The sequence below is a fragment of the Manis pentadactyla genome, chromosome 1, assembly GCF_030020395.1.
Source record: "Manis pentadactyla isolate mManPen7 chromosome 1, mManPen7.hap1, whole genome shotgun sequence".
Taxonomy (NCBI): Eukaryota; Metazoa; Chordata; class Mammalia; order Pholidota; family Manidae; genus Manis; species Manis pentadactyla.
In genome coordinates this window covers 45,620,658-45,638,700 of record NC_080019.1, presented here as the reverse complement: position 1 = coordinate 45,638,700, position 18,043 = coordinate 45,620,658, and the positions used below count along the sequence as shown (strand labels likewise).

General features: G+C 49.6%; 1 protein-coding gene across 9 annotated transcripts in view; it reads left to right on the top strand.

Annotated features, from left to right (window-relative positions):
- TRAK1 (trafficking kinesin protein 1) overlaps window positions 1–16,981 on the top strand; it is a 133,952-nt gene extending 116,971 nt beyond the window's left edge. For 5 of the 9 annotated variants that reach the window (XM_036897204.2, XM_036897210.2, XM_036897207.2 and 2 more), the window contains 3 exons: window positions 2,135–2,353; window positions 11,134–11,236; window positions 14,139–16,981. In XM_036897204.2, the coding sequence (XP_036753099.2) occupies window positions 2,135–2,353; window positions 11,134–11,236; window positions 14,139–14,937 (1,121 nt within the window). In that variant the 3' untranslated portion in view covers window positions 14,938–16,981. Of the gene's footprint in view, window positions 1–2,134; window positions 2,645–11,133; window positions 11,237–11,985; window positions 12,077–14,138 lie in introns of those variants that run through there. The other 4 variants (XM_036897205.2, XM_036897209.2, XM_057497562.1 and 1 more) reach the window with 3 other exon arrangements.
- The last annotated feature ends 1,062 nt before the right edge of the window (window positions 16,982–18,043 follow it).

The window sequence follows — 18,043 nt, the reverse complement described above, 5'->3', positions numbered from 1 at the left end:
TGAGCTCATCAGGCAGTTTAAGAGTGAGTTGATGTAACATGTTCAAAAAAGCTGCTGTACAGGCATGCTTAGTTAAGGGTACCTTTTTTAGAAGCAGTGCTATGACTCCTAGGACTCAGGATCCCATGAACTGGGTTCAGTGCAAAGCGCTGGCCGTTTACGCACATTACGCTTAAGTGAGAGTTTCCTTTGGGGATAGAGTCTGTGACTTCCTGCAGATTCTCAAGGATCTGAGAATTGAGACCCACAGCTCTAGGGCAGCGTTTCTCGTTCTCAGTGCTGTTGACATTTAGGCCCGTTCATTCTCTGTTGTGGAGGCTGTCCTGGGTACTGTAGGATGGAGAGCATGCCTGGCCTCCACCCACTTAGATGACATTAGCTACCCTCTCTTCCTCCACGGTTGTGACAACTGAAAATGTCTACTGATGTTACCAAATGTCCTGGGGGTCCTAAAATTGTCCCTAGTTGAGAATCACTGCTTAGATTATCTTACCATGTAGTGAAAGAACAGGTGTGTGATGCCCTTGTTCTTTATATGCCTCTCTTTGTTACCTTCTTTTTTGCATTTAGAATATTTTCTATTTATATTCAATAGATTAGGGTTAAGTAGGTTGCTATTGTACTTGTGCACGCTTAAGACTGGGGTAGACCTCAAAGTGGGTGTCGAGGAACTCTTGTAAACATGTGTTGGCAGTGTGTACACTTTTTTATTTTAAATGGATTTGAAATTGCCCATTTACAAGACTCCTTGGCTGAGATTATCCCATGAGAATTTGCTTCCAGTGGTATTTAGAAGGCAGCGCATCCCCTGGGCACACCAGAGAGTCTGGGAGCCCCTGATGAGCATGAATTCTCCACATCTCATTCACATTCATCTGCTGCTCCCTGACCCCAGTGCCTGCCTCTTTTTCTCATCTCTTTCTTCTTGACTCCTAAGCTGCTGGCCCCTGCCATCCCCTTTCTGACATTCCCTAGGGCAGCCTGGTAGCCTGGACGGATTCTTGTCCACCCAACAGAGGGCACCCTTGGTGAACCAGCAGTGACTGGGAAGCATGTATGTGTTCTCATAGCTGAGAACCTCTCTCAAAGTCTCTGTGAAGTGTAGAATATTTATTTGCATGGCTCTCTTCTGTAACTGTGGAATGGGGATAGATGCCCAGCCTCATGGGCTTGTACCCACAATACCAGGGCCATATGGGCTGTAAAAAGTGTTTCAGAGGGAAAAAGGGTTGCTCTGACAAATAGGATGGGCAGAATCCCAGGACACAGCAACATACTAAAGGTTCTGAGATGTTCCTTAGTAAATGCACTTCTTAACCTGGGTTTCCTAAGCATACTTGTCTTGGAACAGTTCTCTTTCTGAGCAGCTGTGTCACCCTCGAGGTCCTCAGGAATGCACTCCAGTGTTATAACAGACCTTGCATGATACCATCTGAGTTCCAGGGTTTGGTATCACTGAGGAAATCTGCTCCTCTGCCTCAGACCTCTGTGTGGACTTACCATGTTCTTTAATTACACCTCGTTAGCCAGAGTTCCTCTCTCCAAACCTGAAGCCTCTCAGTCTTGTTGGCAGAATACAGAAAACTAAAGTAAAGGAGGCCACTGTCATGCCTGCCACTTACCTCTGTGTGCTGTGGCTTTACATTCTTTCCGCTTTGCTCTCTCTCAGGGTCCTGAGGTTGGTCTGACATTGTCCTGCTCTGCCTCTGCTGCGTTTCCCCTGTTCCCAGCAGCACACCCTTGGCCTGGAATCGGCACATACCCCCCTTGGTGCTTGCTTGCTTATTTTTTCTTCTACTTATAAGATGATTCTTTGTTGGGTTTGGGGTCGATTATAATAGGTTGTCACCAAACATCCTTGGCACACAGTATGGCATTAATTTTACTTTGTAAGAAATGAATTTTGAGTCCTTAAATTGCTGCCCTTCCCATACATGGTAGGGTTCTAGTGCCTGGTGCACAGTAGGAAGGGCAAAGACCACCCATCAGGGTCCCTACCAAAGGCCACCTGTGCAGCTTGGGGCCTGCTGGGATTCATGTTTCACATGTTGAGGATGGTGAGCAGCTGTCAGCTTAGACTTCCATCCTAATCCTCTCTTCTCCCTGTCCCCCATCTCTGCCTGTTCTCTGTAAGGTTCTGCCACCCTTCACCACTGGCAGCAGTTGGCCCAGCCTCACCTTGGGGGCATCCTGGACCCCCGGCCCGGTGTGGTGACCAAGGGCTTCCGGACCCTGGACGTTGACCTGGATGAAGTGTACTGCCTTAACGACTTTGAAGAAGATGACACAGGTGACCGTATTTCCCTCCCGAGCCTAGCTACCTCCACGCCAGTTCAGCACCCAGAGACCTCAGGTGAGAGGTCCCAGGCATGCGTGACTGTCTCAGGCAGCAGAAGTTACCCAAGCCAGCCTCAGGCTTTCCCAGAAGAGATGCGGGAGCTGCCAGCGGCCGAGAAGGAGGAGGAGGAGGAGGAGGAGGAGGGGTCTGGTGAGGGCACCACGATAAGGCCTGTAAATCTGGCACCTTTACTGGAGGCGGAGTTTTGGGCCATTGTCACCTCTGTTCCGAGCACCATCCATAGTGGCTCTCTGTCTGTAGCTTCTGCTCGTCTGTGTGGGTGATGATTAAAGCATTCCCGTTGTGCATTTCTGTTTTTTAATACAGAGTCTTATGCCTCCTTGTTTTTAACTTAATGGGTCTAGCCCCCTGCCCATCTTGGAGTGCGTGGCCCAGCAGGGCTCTTGAAGCGGGAGCAGGAAAGGCTGCTAAAGAGAAGTGGATTCTTGCCCACGTGACATCAGCTCCCCTCTTCCTGTTAGTGGGCGTCTCTCTCCCTGTCTGAGGGGCAGACCCTTGAGTCCCCTGGTGATTGCCAAACTGAGCTGAGCCAAGTCGGGCAGCTTCAGGGGGAACTGTGAGTGCTGGATTGTTCAGAACGTGAAGGAGAGCGTGTTACCTGTGAGACGCATTAAAGTAGGAAGAAGCCCAGGATGTGTTCAGGGGTTCAGACACTTGATAGGTAGCATTTTCACTTTCCTAACTTCAATGACAGTATATGTTTTCCTTCCAGCTTACACATGTGTTTAAAGTAGATCTTTTAAAAAGTGTTTTAGCAGTACTTCTTAACCCAGTAAATCCTAAAAGAATGTTAGTAAACTTTTCCGGAGAGAGGACTCCAAATGAGGTTGGAAAAGTTTTAACTGCTTAACCCACCCTCAACCCTACCAAGCATTAAAGGTGTGACCAGGAGTTTGCAAATCACTCACACATCCTAGGCATCACTGGAATGAAGAGTTTTATGTTCAGGGCCCTGGGATGCCAGGCTCTGGGATGTCAGGAGTTACGTGGTTACTGTTTGCCCTGGGCTCCCTAGACCATCTGGCTGCTTGTGCTAAAAAGACAAGGAGGCTTTTCTATGGAATAAAGGGAGAGACCCAGAAAAAGATGAATTAACCCAATATTGTCATTTCACAATGTTCCCAAGTCACCATATTTGAGGAGAGGACATTCATTTTTGTGACTCATCATTTTCACTTGTGAAGGCTACAGTACTCCCCATACAGTACAGGGTAGGCGAGAATAGAGGTTCACGGTGGCATTTTCCACCCCTGGCTAAGTTCAGATGCCTGTGGCCAAGGGACTTTATTTGGGACCAGCTTTTCTTTTTTCTTTGATGTAAACTTTAGAGGCATCTTCAGTAAAAAGTATTGGTTTAGCATATAGTTTATTTATGCTTTAATTTTTTGTAGCAATTTCTGTTACCAGATTAACCATGCAAGGGCATGAAAATGAAAATGTTTATTATTCAGTGTCTTCACACTTAATGGAGAAACCAGTGGCAGTACTGTTCCTGTCCTGGTTGTCGGCACTGGTGCCCTGGGTAGGAGGCAGAAACGGTGCAGGAAGCAGTGTGAGTTTTCTGGCTGAAGGGGTGAGAACTGTGTTGAGTGTGGTCACCCCTTCCTGCAGTCCTGCAGGTGGAATAGAAGATGAATTCTGTAAGTTTAAAGCGCCACGAGGTGCATCTTTGGGAAGCTGTACGGAGGAATAAATTGATGAATAAGTCAGCCAAGAACTTTTCTTGGAAGGCAGAGGGAGAGAGGAGATTACGTAATCCCTTTTCTTGGAAGGCAGAGGGAGAGAGGGGAGGACGTAAGTCCTGACCACAAACGGAAACATACATATTGCTCTTCTCTCTTTACTTAAACCTGCAGCAAAAAAAAAGGCCAGAAACTTTGCTTGAGGAGAGACACACAAATCTGCAGTTGGAAATGTGTGATCAAAACGAATAATATAGATTGCTGAAGGTAATTTAGGAAAGGTCTGATCATTTAGACAAGAGTTCTTTTGAGCTTCATTTCTGGGTAAGACTTATTAAAAATTCATTGCACAGGGGAAAGGTGCAAACAATAATTTGGCTCTCTTTTCTGTATTGGGAGTGACAGGACCATTTTGATTTTTGGAATGTGATAACCCTGTCACTTTGAATAAATTATCCCAGAGGCCCTGAGTGGCACTATGTACACAACCTTGGAGTCACAGGTAGATAGAAAAGCTTCAGCAGGAAGGTCTGGGCATCCTCTGTCTTAGGATTTGTATCTGGGCTGGACTGGTCCCTGCCTTGGTCTACCCTTGAACTTGGACTTTTCTGTGGCCTATAAATAGCACCATCCCAGGAGCTGCCATCCACCTGGGAAGACTTAGTAGCAAGAAACTTTGAAGTCAGGTGATTATTCTTTTTCCTTGCAACTGGTATTATGGGAGGAAATTGGGGAGGCTTGTTTATTACTCAATTTTGTGCAGAACTTTCTAACTCATAGAGAAAAAATTTTGAGTACTGAAAACAAATATTAATATATTTCAGTGTATTACTATATCAGCATTTACTGTTTTTTATAATCCCCTGTCCTCTAAAGGATGATTCCTTGTTATTATATTTGTAAATAATTTAGATATTTAAAATGGATTGTTTTAAACAGTCTTTAGGTTATAGTTTTACTTTATTTCAGTGATATATTTTATGTTTTTATTCATGTTAGAAAGTATACTCTATCAGAAATAGGCATTATCTTGTGCTGTCAGTGTTCTGAATTTTAGGTATGTATGTGTAGGGAAGAGCCTGCAGGTGGTTAAGGATAAAGGTCAGAGTTTTAAATTAACACAGTTAGGTTGGTAGATGGGTGGTTAGACAGACATCTCAGCTGAATTATCTTGGGTGCTTTGACCCTTAAAGGGAAGAAGGATGTGGGATTAAAGAAGCATAAATAAAGGAAAGCAAAGATCAGTTTATTTAATACTCATACACGTGGAGACCATTTCAAGTTGGGGAAGAAATACCTAAAACAGGCTCATACAAATCCTGGCAGCCTATCTAGCAGTGGCCCTGCTGTGGAGGTGAGATCCACAGAAATCACATATAGTCAAAACAGCCCTTGACAGTTCCCTGAAGCTGCAGCCCCCAGAGGCAAGGACCCTGAATCGGCTTCTTTTGTAGGCTACTTGTTTGGTACATTGGTCCAGGGTCTTTTCAGGAGTGGTGACTGAGCAAGGAAGGGAGGAACAACTTGTGGAGGAACGGAGCCCGAAGGAAAGTGCAGGGGGCCAAGGGGCCCCCCAGCACTGTTTGGGGAAGGGGCCATTGGGTGAGCTCCTGCTCTGGTGGGAAGGCCTTTCAGTCTAACCCGCATTTGGAGTAGTTCCAGGACTTTAGCCTCTGTGGACAGAGCAGAGGGCTGCTCACACCCAGTGTTAGGAGATGCTGAGGAAGCCCTTGCATTCTTGTGTCAGAACATACATCACACCAGAGCAAGGCAGGCCAACTGCAGCCCAGAAGTGGGAGGACTAGTGGAGAACAAGGTAACGGACTCTTCCCAGACAAAAGGCCTGGAGTCAGCCCTGCTTAAAACGTCCCAGACAAAGCCTGCTTGGGAGCACTTTCTCTAAGACAGCCTAACCCCTGACGACCAAAGGAGGGCCTCCAGTGCTCCGAGAGGCCCCACATGGGCTGCGGGGGAGCTGGTGAGTGCATGTGACACTGCTCAGTGGCGGGACCCTTGAGGGAGCACACAGGTGGGTGCAGGCATTGGAGACGTCCTGTGGCACCACCTAGGGACCAGGGTGAAGTGCACCCTTGGGCTGGCTTCCAAAGCCACAGCCATTAGAGATCTTGATGCACCTGAGCCCGGCCAGCTTCCCGTGCCTGCTGGTGTCTGTCATAGACGGAAGGGCTGAGGACAGAGGGCATGGGGCCTGGTAATGGCATGAAGGCTCCGGAGAGACTTTTGCCTTTTCCCTTTTGACATTTCAACTGCATTCTAAAAAAGTTCCTTTTTCTTCAGAAGATACCTTCTGGGCTACCTGAGGGAATTTCTGCCCCTCCCTGCACGGTGCAGTGAGATTGTTCATCTGTTAAATCACATACTTTTTAGATGACACAGAAAGCAGACAGCTTGATGTAGTGGGAAGAGTAGACTTTTAATTATTTTAATTTTGTAGGAATTAAAAATAAAGTGTACAGAAACCAGAAGAACATCTTGTGATCTGATTCAAAATCTCTGACAGAAACCTCTCTTGTGCCTGCAGACCAGGTGTCTGTAGCAGGGACTCGGGGTCCTTGTAGGGCTGCAGGACCAGTGAGGAGGGCTTGGTTGAAGAAATGCTTAAGAAGCAGAGAAAAAGAGTTACCCGGCCAGTGGGAAACCTGGAACTAAGGGCTTAAAAAATACCATTTGTAACACTCCATGGTTTCAATAATCAGTTTCCTTTTTTTTTACAAGGGAAGAAAGCTGCACTACTGTATCTGAAATGTGTATCTGGCCTGTTCTTAATTCTCCACCTCCCAGAGGAGCACACTTGTTAAAGCCACATCAATGCCAAACACTATATTAATGATGGAACTTCGGGCAAAGATTCTGTGGAGCTTTTCCCACATGAACTCATCATAGAACTTTTTTTTTTCCCCCAGAAAAATTAATGGGCAGTGTTATATAAAGAAGTGACAGAAAAAGTCTTCAAAGAATTATGCCTTGGTATCTTTGTCTTTAAGGAAGAACTGTAAGCCATTGCTTTTTGCCTTTTTTTAATGGGCACACAGCTGATAAAGAAATGCCCCTCCCCCACCCCAGTGCAGTTCCTTGAACAAAAGACAAGGAAGTCATTAGAAGCTGGGAAAAAGGTTTAAAAAAAAGGTACTGATATTCTGACAGTGTAGTTCAAACCACACCTTTAAACTGGATGGACAATGGCTTTTATTTCCAATAGGTTTATTTTTGCATGGATAGAAAAGGCTGGCCTGTGGGTGCCACTGCTGATGTGGTGTGTGGGGTAATTACGGGAGGGGGTGGAGTGTGGGTGCGTGTGTGTGTGTGTGTGTGTGTGTGTGCGCGCGCGCGCGCGCGCATTGGCTGATGAGTTTACAGAAATTGCAAAGCAGATCAAATCACATGACAGCAGCTTCACACTACATGTTGAAGTTAAGAAAAGGCAAAAGTCAAGGGTATTTTACCCAAGTTTGACGACTTCCCATGAAAAGCAGGGAAAAGAACATAGAGGGCTCTCAGTGTGGAGTCCCTTTTTCCAAGATTTGAGATGTGCTGTAAATTTTTTTTCACATTTTAAGAAGTTATGTATGCAAGCAAAAAAAAACAGTTGGATGTGTGGCATGCCAGCATTTCTCTGTCCTCGGAGTTACCCTTTAAAGTTGCCTTTTAAGTGTGTGTATGTTGCAACTCCCTGCAGGAATCGCTGTGCACAAGTGCACTCCGGCATCTGTGTGGGCTCAGCTGTGGGCTCTTTTTAGGACTGGGTGCCACTTCAGAAAGAGAAGTTCCTGTTCTCCCAGCATATTAGCAGCCTGCCTTCCCTGCGGATGGGGGAGGGAAAGCATCATTTGGATTAACTGAAAGGGATGAGCTGGTGTATACAAAGCGTAGCTAGTGGATGGCCAGACTGACAGCCTCAATCCTTCAGGTCCCTGCCAGAGCATTCCGGCCTTATCCATGCACCTTTCCCATTCTCACAAGTAGAGCAGTGGGCTGTGGCGAGAGCAGGGGGCTTTCCACCTGTCTCTCCTGGAGGCCTGAGCATTCCACCAAGCCTAGTCAACCGTGGTCTACATAGCATGCTTGAGGATAACTCCTGAGCAGTCCACAGGGACATCCAGGGAGGAAACCCCAACTCACTGGGGGCTGGGAGCTGGGTCAGGGTACCCTCATGACTGGCTGTGGCAACAAGATCCCAGGCACCACAAGCCCCCAGGGGAGCACAGCTGTTCTGTACCATTTACCAAGTGCACCTGCTCCAGGCAGAAAGCACACCAGAGTCAGATCAGAGGGCACAACTGAGCGGGGCGAGTTCTGCCTTGGTGAAGCCCTCCAACTCTGCGCCACCTGCAGTCAGCTGAATCAGCTTGCAAGCTGTTGGCATGTTTTCAGTGAAAAATCTGCATGCTCACCACCTGTATGTAGTTAGCCAACACAGAAGATCTTGGATAATCAAGGATTAATAAAGTTTAAAGGTTATCTTTGATAGATTAGGATTGTGTGCAATGTCAGTCCTGAGGGAGAAGGAGCAAATAAAAATAATAAAGGATCAGGCATTTTTCTGGAAATGTAAGTTCATTCTGAAATAAAATATTCGATGAGAACACTTGTCAGTGTTAAGGCTCTGACCTGTTCACTCTCTCCTCACAACCCTCTGAGGTCGTCCCGTGAGAATGAGAAAAAGAGTAAGGATTTCAGTAGGAAATCTAAGAAAGTCTGGCCTTGAAGGCCCCAGCGGAGCAGCACAAGGCAAGCAACACAGCATCCGAGGCAGGGCTTCTGTGCCGGGTGGGGACCTGGGAGCTCAGTGGTGAGCCTTTACCCTGAGCCCCCTGCTCCCCCAAGACGAATGTGTCACATGCCTCTTGCATTGAGAAAACTGCCCTTTCCTGCACGCAGGGTTTTAGGCTTCAGCCCGCAGTGGCTCTGTGGCGAGCACCAGGGGCCTGGGAGACTCACTGCCTCTGTTGTTGTGTCCCAAGGAAGGGAGGCGCTGCAGCAGCCCGGCAGGCAGTGGTGACTGCGGAGAGCTGGCCGGCCCAGGCGTCCCAGTGGTATCTTGGAGGGGCTGAACCTCTGGCTTGGGCGCTTTTGATACTTGTTGATCTTCCTCAGTCTTGTAAAGCTATCCCTTGCTTCTGGGGAATGATGACTTCTGAATTTTAGCAGCCTCTTCCTAGTCCCAAAACCCATTTGCATAAGATGGGTTTTGCTTCTGCTGATGCAACTGTGTCCCTAAAATGTCCATCTCACACCACCTGTTGCAATTGAGGATCCCATATGTAACGGGGTGGAGGAGGACACGAACATTGTGACCTTTTGATTTGTGGGGTACGCTTCTAATTTTAAATTGAACCTCGCCTTTGTTTGATTTTTCTAATGTTATCTTTCAACTACCTTGTCTTAATTCTTGTACTGCATTTTTCTTTCCTTCTTTCCAAATAACCCTCATGCCTCTTGTCTGGGATGCTCTTCTCAGGCTTTTTGTTGCTTTTGTTTCTAAACCTTACGCAGTCAGAGTCGTGATTGTTTGGTTCCCCTTCCTTCATAGCTTGTTTCATTTTTGTTTTGCTTGCAGCAAGTTCTCAGTTACCTGAGTTCCAAACCATTACACTGATTGGTTGAGAAACAAGATGCATGAAGGCAGTTTTTATGTGTGTCCCACCCCGCCCTCCTGCTCTGCTGGGTCCAGCTCCCTGGGGCTGAGAGTTGGCGGGGCAGGGGCTGGGGTTGGCTGCCAGGCCAGGGCCGCAGAGCCCGTTGGACGCCAGGAGGCCGCCCGGGCCACCGTCCCGGGCAGATGAACCCTCTTTGCTGCTCCAGCACCACCACCTTTTTTGTCCTCTGGCTTTGTCCTGCTTGCCTTCAGTTGTTTTGTTTTTTGGGTTTGTTTTTTTTAAGACGCAGTCACCTGTGTGTAGACCTGTAGGTTTCAAAACAGTCTCTTCTGTTTTGTTTTCCTTTTTGTCAAATCCAAGAGAGAACTTGACGTAAAGAGCTACAAGATTCTAATTCACAGCCTTTTGAATCTTCAGAGTGCTCATGGCCTCTGCTTCGCTGATGGGTCTCTCCCAGGAGGTCTCTGGGGGCTGAGCTGCTGCAGGGCCGGGGTTGGGCAGTGTGGGGGACTATCCCGGCTCCTCACCGTGCATGCTGTTTGGAGCGGCATCTGTTTTTCCTTTTTCTTTTAATTTTTTGTTTATTTTACATTTGAGTTATGAACAAGGATGACCTACAATCATGATGTGTCCCACTGAGTACTCCTTACTACTTACCTCTCTGCAGCATTCTGATCGCGGTCCTAATGCTTCTGTGATTTACTTTGCTCCAGATCATAGTCACAACTGCCTTAACAACAACTCTTTAGAGCTTAAAAGGAAATAAATTGAGGACAACATGTTGCTATACATGTTCATTAAAATCAGACATCCTAGAGATGGCAAGACAGCGGCCTGGGGTCACTGGTGGCTGCTCCCACCACGGGGCGTCACACCAGACCTGATCCCAGAGCCTCAGCGCCACAGAGAGCCCTGGGCTCTCGGACTCTTGCGGCGTTGTTGCTGAGGCAGCTGAGATCCCATCTCCCGCCCTGCCGACCACTGACAGTAGTGGAGCCAGCTTCCCCAAGCCCCTCTTCATGCGAACAGCAGAGGGAGCATCTTGGCCAAGCCCTTTCTCCTCACAGCAAGCGCCCCTCCCTGCCCTGCACCTCTCCCCTCATCCCCCCTACTCTGGCACCTGTCTGCCAATGAAGGAAGCTTATTCTGACCCCTGAAGGAGGGAACCCAAATTGACCCCAAGGGCCCATTAGCCCCTCAAACTGGATCCACTACTGGCCACAGAACACTGATGGGGACCCTGTCTGGACTGGGCTGGAAGCTGGAATTCGATGCTTTGCACAGTGCTCAAAAGTGTGGTTATTTCTGAGGAACCACCTTCGATACAGAACATCTGTGTTTCACCTTCCTGCCCAGATCCAGTTAAAAAGGTAGCTCATTGCTTCTTAACGTCTGTTGAGGACTGGGCTGGATTTTTACCTTTCTCATGGGTACACTTGGATGCAAGGAATATACTCTGTTCCCCCCAATTTAGCACACCACCCTGGGAAGTGCATGTCACAGACCAACTCCACCTTCACCTTCACCACCTGTCGCATCCTGCATCCTTCCGATGAGCTCACACGGGTCACACCAAGGTAAGGGGCCTGGCCCTGGAGTGGGCAGGGGTGTGGTGAGGTCAGGGCCCTCCCTGTAAGACTTAATGCTCAGGAGAGCCAAAATAGGCTCATTCAAAAAGCCAGCTCAGGCCACCAAAAGATCTTGAAGCACTTGCAGTCACTGGTGCTGTTTGATCACCATCTTTCCATTTGATTGAGGCCCCCATGGAATTAGATCCAGTGCAGAGAGGCCTGGGCCCAACTTTAGTTTCGCTTTTAGTTGTCCAGGGAGGGTTCTCAGGCTCTTCCTCAACCAGCTGAAGCTGACACTCTCACAGGTCCTAAGGCCCAATCTGGCTTTTGCCCCAAAGTTTGCTAGTAGAGCATGGAGCTCTTTCACAGAACGGAGCTACTGAGCCCTGTGGAAGCCCCCAGGCCTCTGGAATAGACCACAGGGACCATGCACCACAGCCACACAGACATGACTGAAATGATATGGTGGGGACCCTGAGCCATGTGCACAGCGCGGCCCATCTCCCTCCGGTGCCTCCAAGAAGCTGGCGAGGTTGGCAGCATCTGGCACGCGAGAGTCTGCTGGGCTTGACTTCAGGCCTTCCATGGCTTCCAGTGAAAGAGAAAATGGTCTCCCCTGACATGCTGAAGTGATCCCCCTCAGCCATTTCCTCTGTGGTGTAACCAAGGCAGTGCTGGGGAGGGAGGTGAGCAGGCCTGCTCAGAGGCAGCAGCCCTCCCAAGGAGCACCTTAAACTATGAATCATTCTCCACAGGTCAAGTGAGAAGGACGACGAAGCAGCCCTATGCCCCGCTGAGCTGGGAGGAGGTGTAGGGCAGAGTGTGAGCCCACAGGCGAGGCAGGGGGTGAGCACGCTGCAGCAGGACTGCCTGGCAGGGCCCGTGGACAGAGCTGTGTCTGCGTGCAGGGCCGCCACTAACCCAGGACCTAGGCATGGATGTGTCTCTGGTTGTGCCTGCCTAACGTGGCCTTGACTGTGGATACCCCTAACCTATCTAAACGCCCCAGTTGAGCCAAGTGCCGGCACTAATACAGGCCTAACCAAAGTTTGCCCCAGAAGGGTGCCTCTACATTATTATAGCTTGTCTACTCTGTCTCCCTTCCTGCTTTTGAAGAACCCAGCTTCCCCATCCTGTAGCTTTATGTTTGAAGATGTTGTTTTTAAAACCACAGACAGAGCTTCCCCCAGAGAGACTGGTGCCCTGGTGCTCTTCTGACTGTAGTCATAGGACTCAAAACTATACCTGTCTTCATCTCTAAGCCGATAGGGCCTTGTCAGGACCAAAAAAGCCTGGGCAGCCAGTAGTAAGAGGCTTGTCCCTGAGTTTGAAAGAATGACAGCTTGAAACAAAATTGAATATCTCCCTGGGAATGACCCTACAAACAAGATTTTAAGTCCAGCATGTCTTTGTCCTCTATTGTCTGTACACCAACATTTTGTGGAATTCCACCTGCACCTTTTGAAGAGCACACCTGTTAACCTTAGGCATCTGCTGTGGTCTCTAACCTCATATCTCTCTGAGTGCTCCCCACCCGCAGGCATCCCTGCCCTGAGCTCGCGTGACAGTCCTGTTCTGTGCTCCTCACCTTGTGCTGACCAGCAGCGGTGAGGTCACTTGAGTGCGGAGCCAAGTGATGCCTCAGCTTCTGCCTGCTTGTGAACTGCCCCTTCCTTAGGAGGAGCCCCATTCCGGTCATTGCAGGGACCTGCTCCCAAGTGGGCCTCTTCTTTCCCCTCCCCCAGTTGGCGCTTTGCCCCACGTATCTGGCCTTCCCCCTGCCAGGCTGGGGTGAGAGGGCTCCATCCCCTGGTCCTGGGTACCACCCTGCTGCCCGTCCTGCTCCCGGGATGCCCACAGCCTGCAACACGTGCTCGGGCAGGGGCCTGGGCAGGTCTCCCGTAAGACTGTCAGGGGATGTGCAGCTTTGCCCCGGGTGGCTCACCCAGCGGCCATGCAGGGCTTCCGTGCCTTGTGAGGCTTCACCCCATCCCTGGAGCAGCTGGTAAAGAGGGCCTTTCCAGCTCCTTACCCAGAGAGCAGAGCATTTCCTCTGCTGCCCTATTACTCATTTCTGTCCTACCTCCCTTCACTGATGGCTCCCAGCTTGTAGAACATGGTGAGGCCTCAGTCAGCATGACTCGTGGATGAAGGACTCTTGCTGCTTCCTTAGTAACACACGTGTCGCACGCCAGTGGCCTTTGTCCAGTAGGCTCCCTGCAAGTGGGCCTAGTAATACACGACATGGCTTCCTCCGCCCCTGTGACTACACGCTTCGGGGTGGATTTGGGCACCCGGAAGAGCACCGTAGTGGAGCCGGGAGGCCGGGGTCTGCTGCTGACTTGGCGTACACCTTCAGCCTCAGCCTGCCAGTCACCCGAGGGCCCTCCACCTGGATGTCCCGCCTGCTGTGGCCATTCCTGGGATAAACTCTCCTAGCCCACAGTCCCGGTTAGCTGCTTGCCTCAAGGAAGCAGGTATTAGGAAGGAATGCTGGAATTCGAGTAAATTTGATAGGGAAAGAATGCCTCTCTGCCAAAGGGCTTCCTCCCACTGGGGTCACTCAGATTTGGGTTAGAATCCAGGATCTTGATAGCTGAGTGTGATAGCAAATAAGCCACCCAACTCTGAGCCTCGGTTCCCCTACCTGTTACACCCACCTTCCAGAACTGAGAGAAGGGAATTGTGCACAGCTTCCTGTTAACTTAAGCCATGCTTCCACTTCAGGGACCCCAAGGCCCCCATGGGTGAGAGGATTAGCGGACATGAAAAGAGGTACCTGGGAGCCTGGGGGAATCCTCTCATGTCCCGGGCCTGCCCTGTGCCCCTGTAGGACGCTGGCCACCAGCCCTTTTTGTGGGTGCTCAGGGTCACTTTCTGATGAATGACCTATTGTCTTTCCTCTCAGCCTTAACTCAGCCCCAACTCCAGCTTGTGGCAGTGCCAGCCACTTGAAGTCCACGCCAGTGGCCACACCGTGCACTCCGCGGAGACTGAGCCTGGCGGAATCCTTCACTAACATCCGTGAGTCCACGACCACCATGAGCACGTCTCTGGGGCTGGTGTGGCTACTGAAGGAGCGGGGCATCTCCGCGGCCGTGTATGACCCCCAGAGCTGGGACAGGGCCGGCAGGGGCTCCCTCCTGCACTCCCACACACCCAGGATGGCTGTGATCCCCTCCACCCCACCCAACTCACCTATGCAGACGCCCACATCCTCCCCACCCTCCTTCGAGTTCAAGTGCACGAGCCCTCCCTATGACAACTTTCTGGCTTCCAAGCCGGCCAGCTCCATCCTGAGGGAGGTGAGGGAGAAGAAGAATGTCCGGAGCAGTGAAAGCCAGACGGATGTGTCGGTCTCCAACCTCAACCTCGTGGACAAAGTCAGGAGGTTTGGTGTGGCCAAAGTGGTGAACTCGGGACGAGCCCATGTCCCCACCTTGACTGAGGATCAGGGGCCTCTCCTCTGCAGGCCGCCGGGCCCAGCACCGGCCCTTGTCCCTGGAGGCCTGGTCCCCGAGGGCCTGCCCCTCGGCTGCCCCGCGGTCAGCAGTGCCATCGGCGGGCTACAGCTCCACAGTGGCATCCGACGGAACCGCAGCTTCCCCACCATGGTGGGGTCCAGCATGCAGATGAAGGCCCCCGTGACTCTCGCCTCGGGCATCTTGATGGGTGCTAAGCTCCCCAAACAAACTTGCTTACGGTGAGGCTGGGAGGCTGGGAGGCTGGGACGGGGGCCCTTTCCCGGAGGAGACCAGTCTGGCTCCTGCCTCCCTGTCTTCCTCCTGCACTGCACACTCGCCCTCTTTCCTCCTCTGCTCGTCCTATCCTGAGCTAGACAAATCAACCTTGTGCCTAGTGGGGAAGAGCGGAGACTTTGTAAAATGTGTACAGAGGACTTGGGGACCTTGTATCCGCCCTGCCTTTCCTGCAGATGCCCCAGGAAGAGCCCAGCACTGTCCTCACTCTCCTGAGGATGTCACCTGTGCTGGCCTGGGGACAGGGGCAGGCAGGTGTCCTTTCTCCTTTCCTTTGAGAAGCACTGAAACTCCCAAGTGCGTTCTTATCCCATGGATAGGAAACCAGTGAATTCGTGGCTGGCTGCCAGTGCTGTCAGAGGGCATGGGGCACAGTGCCTCTGCCACCCAGTGTCGTCAGGCACATTGCCTCACCCAGCCTGTAACAGTGCAAGGAGCCTCCGTCCACAGCCACATGTAGCTTTCAGGATTGGAGGGCCATGCTTCCTTTTACGGGTGGCCCAGCTTCTCCAAGACCTCCACTGCTCCGCGCCAGTGGACAGTCACTTCTGTTTTGAGGTGTGACTTTTTCTTTCCATGTCTTCAACGTGAAGTCATCCTTCAATGTTTGTAATCAGCTGTCAGACCAGACGTCTGACTTGAAAGAGAATGTATTTATACTCCCACTGCACTGTTCAGCAGCCACTGTGTGTTCTGTGTGATTTTTTTCATTTTTTATATATTTTTTATTTTTTAAGTAATGGTACTAGATGGGAAGTCACAGTGTACATTCTCTCTGTGGCTCTATGACAAGTTTCAAACACACCAAGCCGCCAAGGTAGCAGCTTATTTCTGGGACCCAGGGTCGCCACCAAAATGATTAAACCAGACTCAAGACAACTTTCACAATGGGATCAAAGGGAAAGGGACTAGAGAACAGATTGTGAAAAAAGTCTGGTACCAGTAAAAATAGCAAGAACCACAACCAAACATACTCTTAACCCAGTCCATGGGAGAAACAAGGCCCTGGCGTTCCGGGCTCCAAGCTTTACGCTGGAAGCCCGGCCCAGTCCGCGTGCTTTCCCGTAGGTGGTCTTCCATTGCAGCCATTCGATGCCCACGTGTTTTGCCCTCTTGTTTCAGAACAGAATGGTCACAAGATACTTTCTCCCCTCAAAGCCCTTTGTCTCCTTGTGCCACTTTTCCTAGGAAAATGGTAAGAGGTGCTTATGAGGAGAGCCCCAAGTGAGTGGGAACCCGGGCCTGTTGCTGTTGCCGACTGAGTTTTGAACTTTTATTTATTAATGTGTGTGCTGTATTTTAAACAAACATCCTCTGCCCTTCCCAGCTGGGGCACAGTGTGCCTGCGGCATTCCAATCCAAGCAGGAAATGTGTTTATTCTAGTCTGAGGACTGCACTGCACCCCACCACGCTCTGTGGCCATGTATTCCAGGTCCTCATGGAGGCACAGCGTCACGTGCAAATGAAGTTGTCATTTCATATGCCCTATTCCCCCCACCCCTGCCCCACCTTAGCAAAAGAGGTGTCCTTTACTTGAGTGAGTGTAACCTTACGTCCACTGAAGATTCCTTGAGAAAGTCCCCAGGAGCACGTTTCAGTCCCCCAATTTCAGGAGATTTATTCTCTGAACACAAGGGTGTTGGTTGATGATGTCCCAAGTCTCCCTGTGGTTGTACATGTGCTCCCATTGCAAGGAAGGGACGCAACTCTTTTTATTTGAATGTATTTTAAAGCAGTAGGTAGAATAACAAGAACATGACAACCACAGACTGAGGGGCCCACTTCCTGCACCGACAGAGAGGAGCCCCCCATCATCACAAACACCCACATGAAAATCAGCAGTTCGGAGGTTGCAGTGTTTAGTATAGTAAATAAATGATCAACACTGTGCACCCACTACCAAAAAAGTGTGTTGTGATGCCTCAAACATCAACAATAAAATTTTATTTGCTAATAAATACCAATAAAATAATTAATATGATGGAAACCACACTGGTGTTCTGATTTGTGTTTTTTTTTTTTCACTGAGGTGATCTCTTTACATAAGACTTGAAAGTATTCAACTCTTTGGGGAAATTAAATGAAATCCGTATACTTTACATACTGTTATGGCCACCCTTTCTTTTAGCATAATAATATACCTTAGACCACTTTCCGCTCAGAACCCAAAGGTGTTCCCTACTTTTCCACAGCATCACATACCAACTGTGAATGCATACACCCCTGTGGGCCAGTATCCTACAGGGTGTTGAGTTAATTCTTGTCTTTTGTTATCACAGCACTGTAATAAGTAACTTTGCAAATACATTATTTTCCACACATGAGTGCATCTGTGAGATAAATTCCAAGATAGATGTTAGTAAATTGCCTTCTACAGTATTCGGCTAAGCAGCTTTTAAAAACCCAGGACAGTGGAGTGTCACCAGCTAGAGCATCATAGGAAAACGATACACTTACTCTGCCACCCCAGTATTTGGAAGCAGTAAAATCACACAAGCAGACACAGTAGTGGGTGGTGGCAGCATGGCTTTTAAACCAGTTGCTGCCATGGGGTAGTGGTGTGACCTTGGGCAAGTCACTTCTCTCTTTTGGCCCTCCATCTTTTTAAGCTGTAAATGGAAAGAGTAAAACACCTTAGGGTTAATTAACTGAGAAAATATATTTTGAATATCTACCATGTGCCAGGCATTGTTTTAGGCAGTGGGGACTCAATGATAGGCAAGTGAGCAACCTCTCTCATGGCGTGCACATCTGATCTGTTAAAAGGAGGAAGAGGACACCAACCGCGGCATAATAAGGGGTATGCAGGGCACTAAAATTGGGTGGTGTGAGGGAGCAGGTGGCTCCTTTGGGTAGTCAGGGAGGGCCTCTCCAGGGAGGTGGCGTTTGAGTGAAACACGTGAGATCTGGCACAAGAACATGGGGCAGAGAGTAGCTGGTGCAAAGGGGCAACACTAGGAAAGTATTGGGTGTGTTTGAGGAACAGAAAGGAGGCCCACATGGCTATGTGCTAGTAGACAAGGGGAGCACAATTGTGGCAGAGGCCCTGGTGCT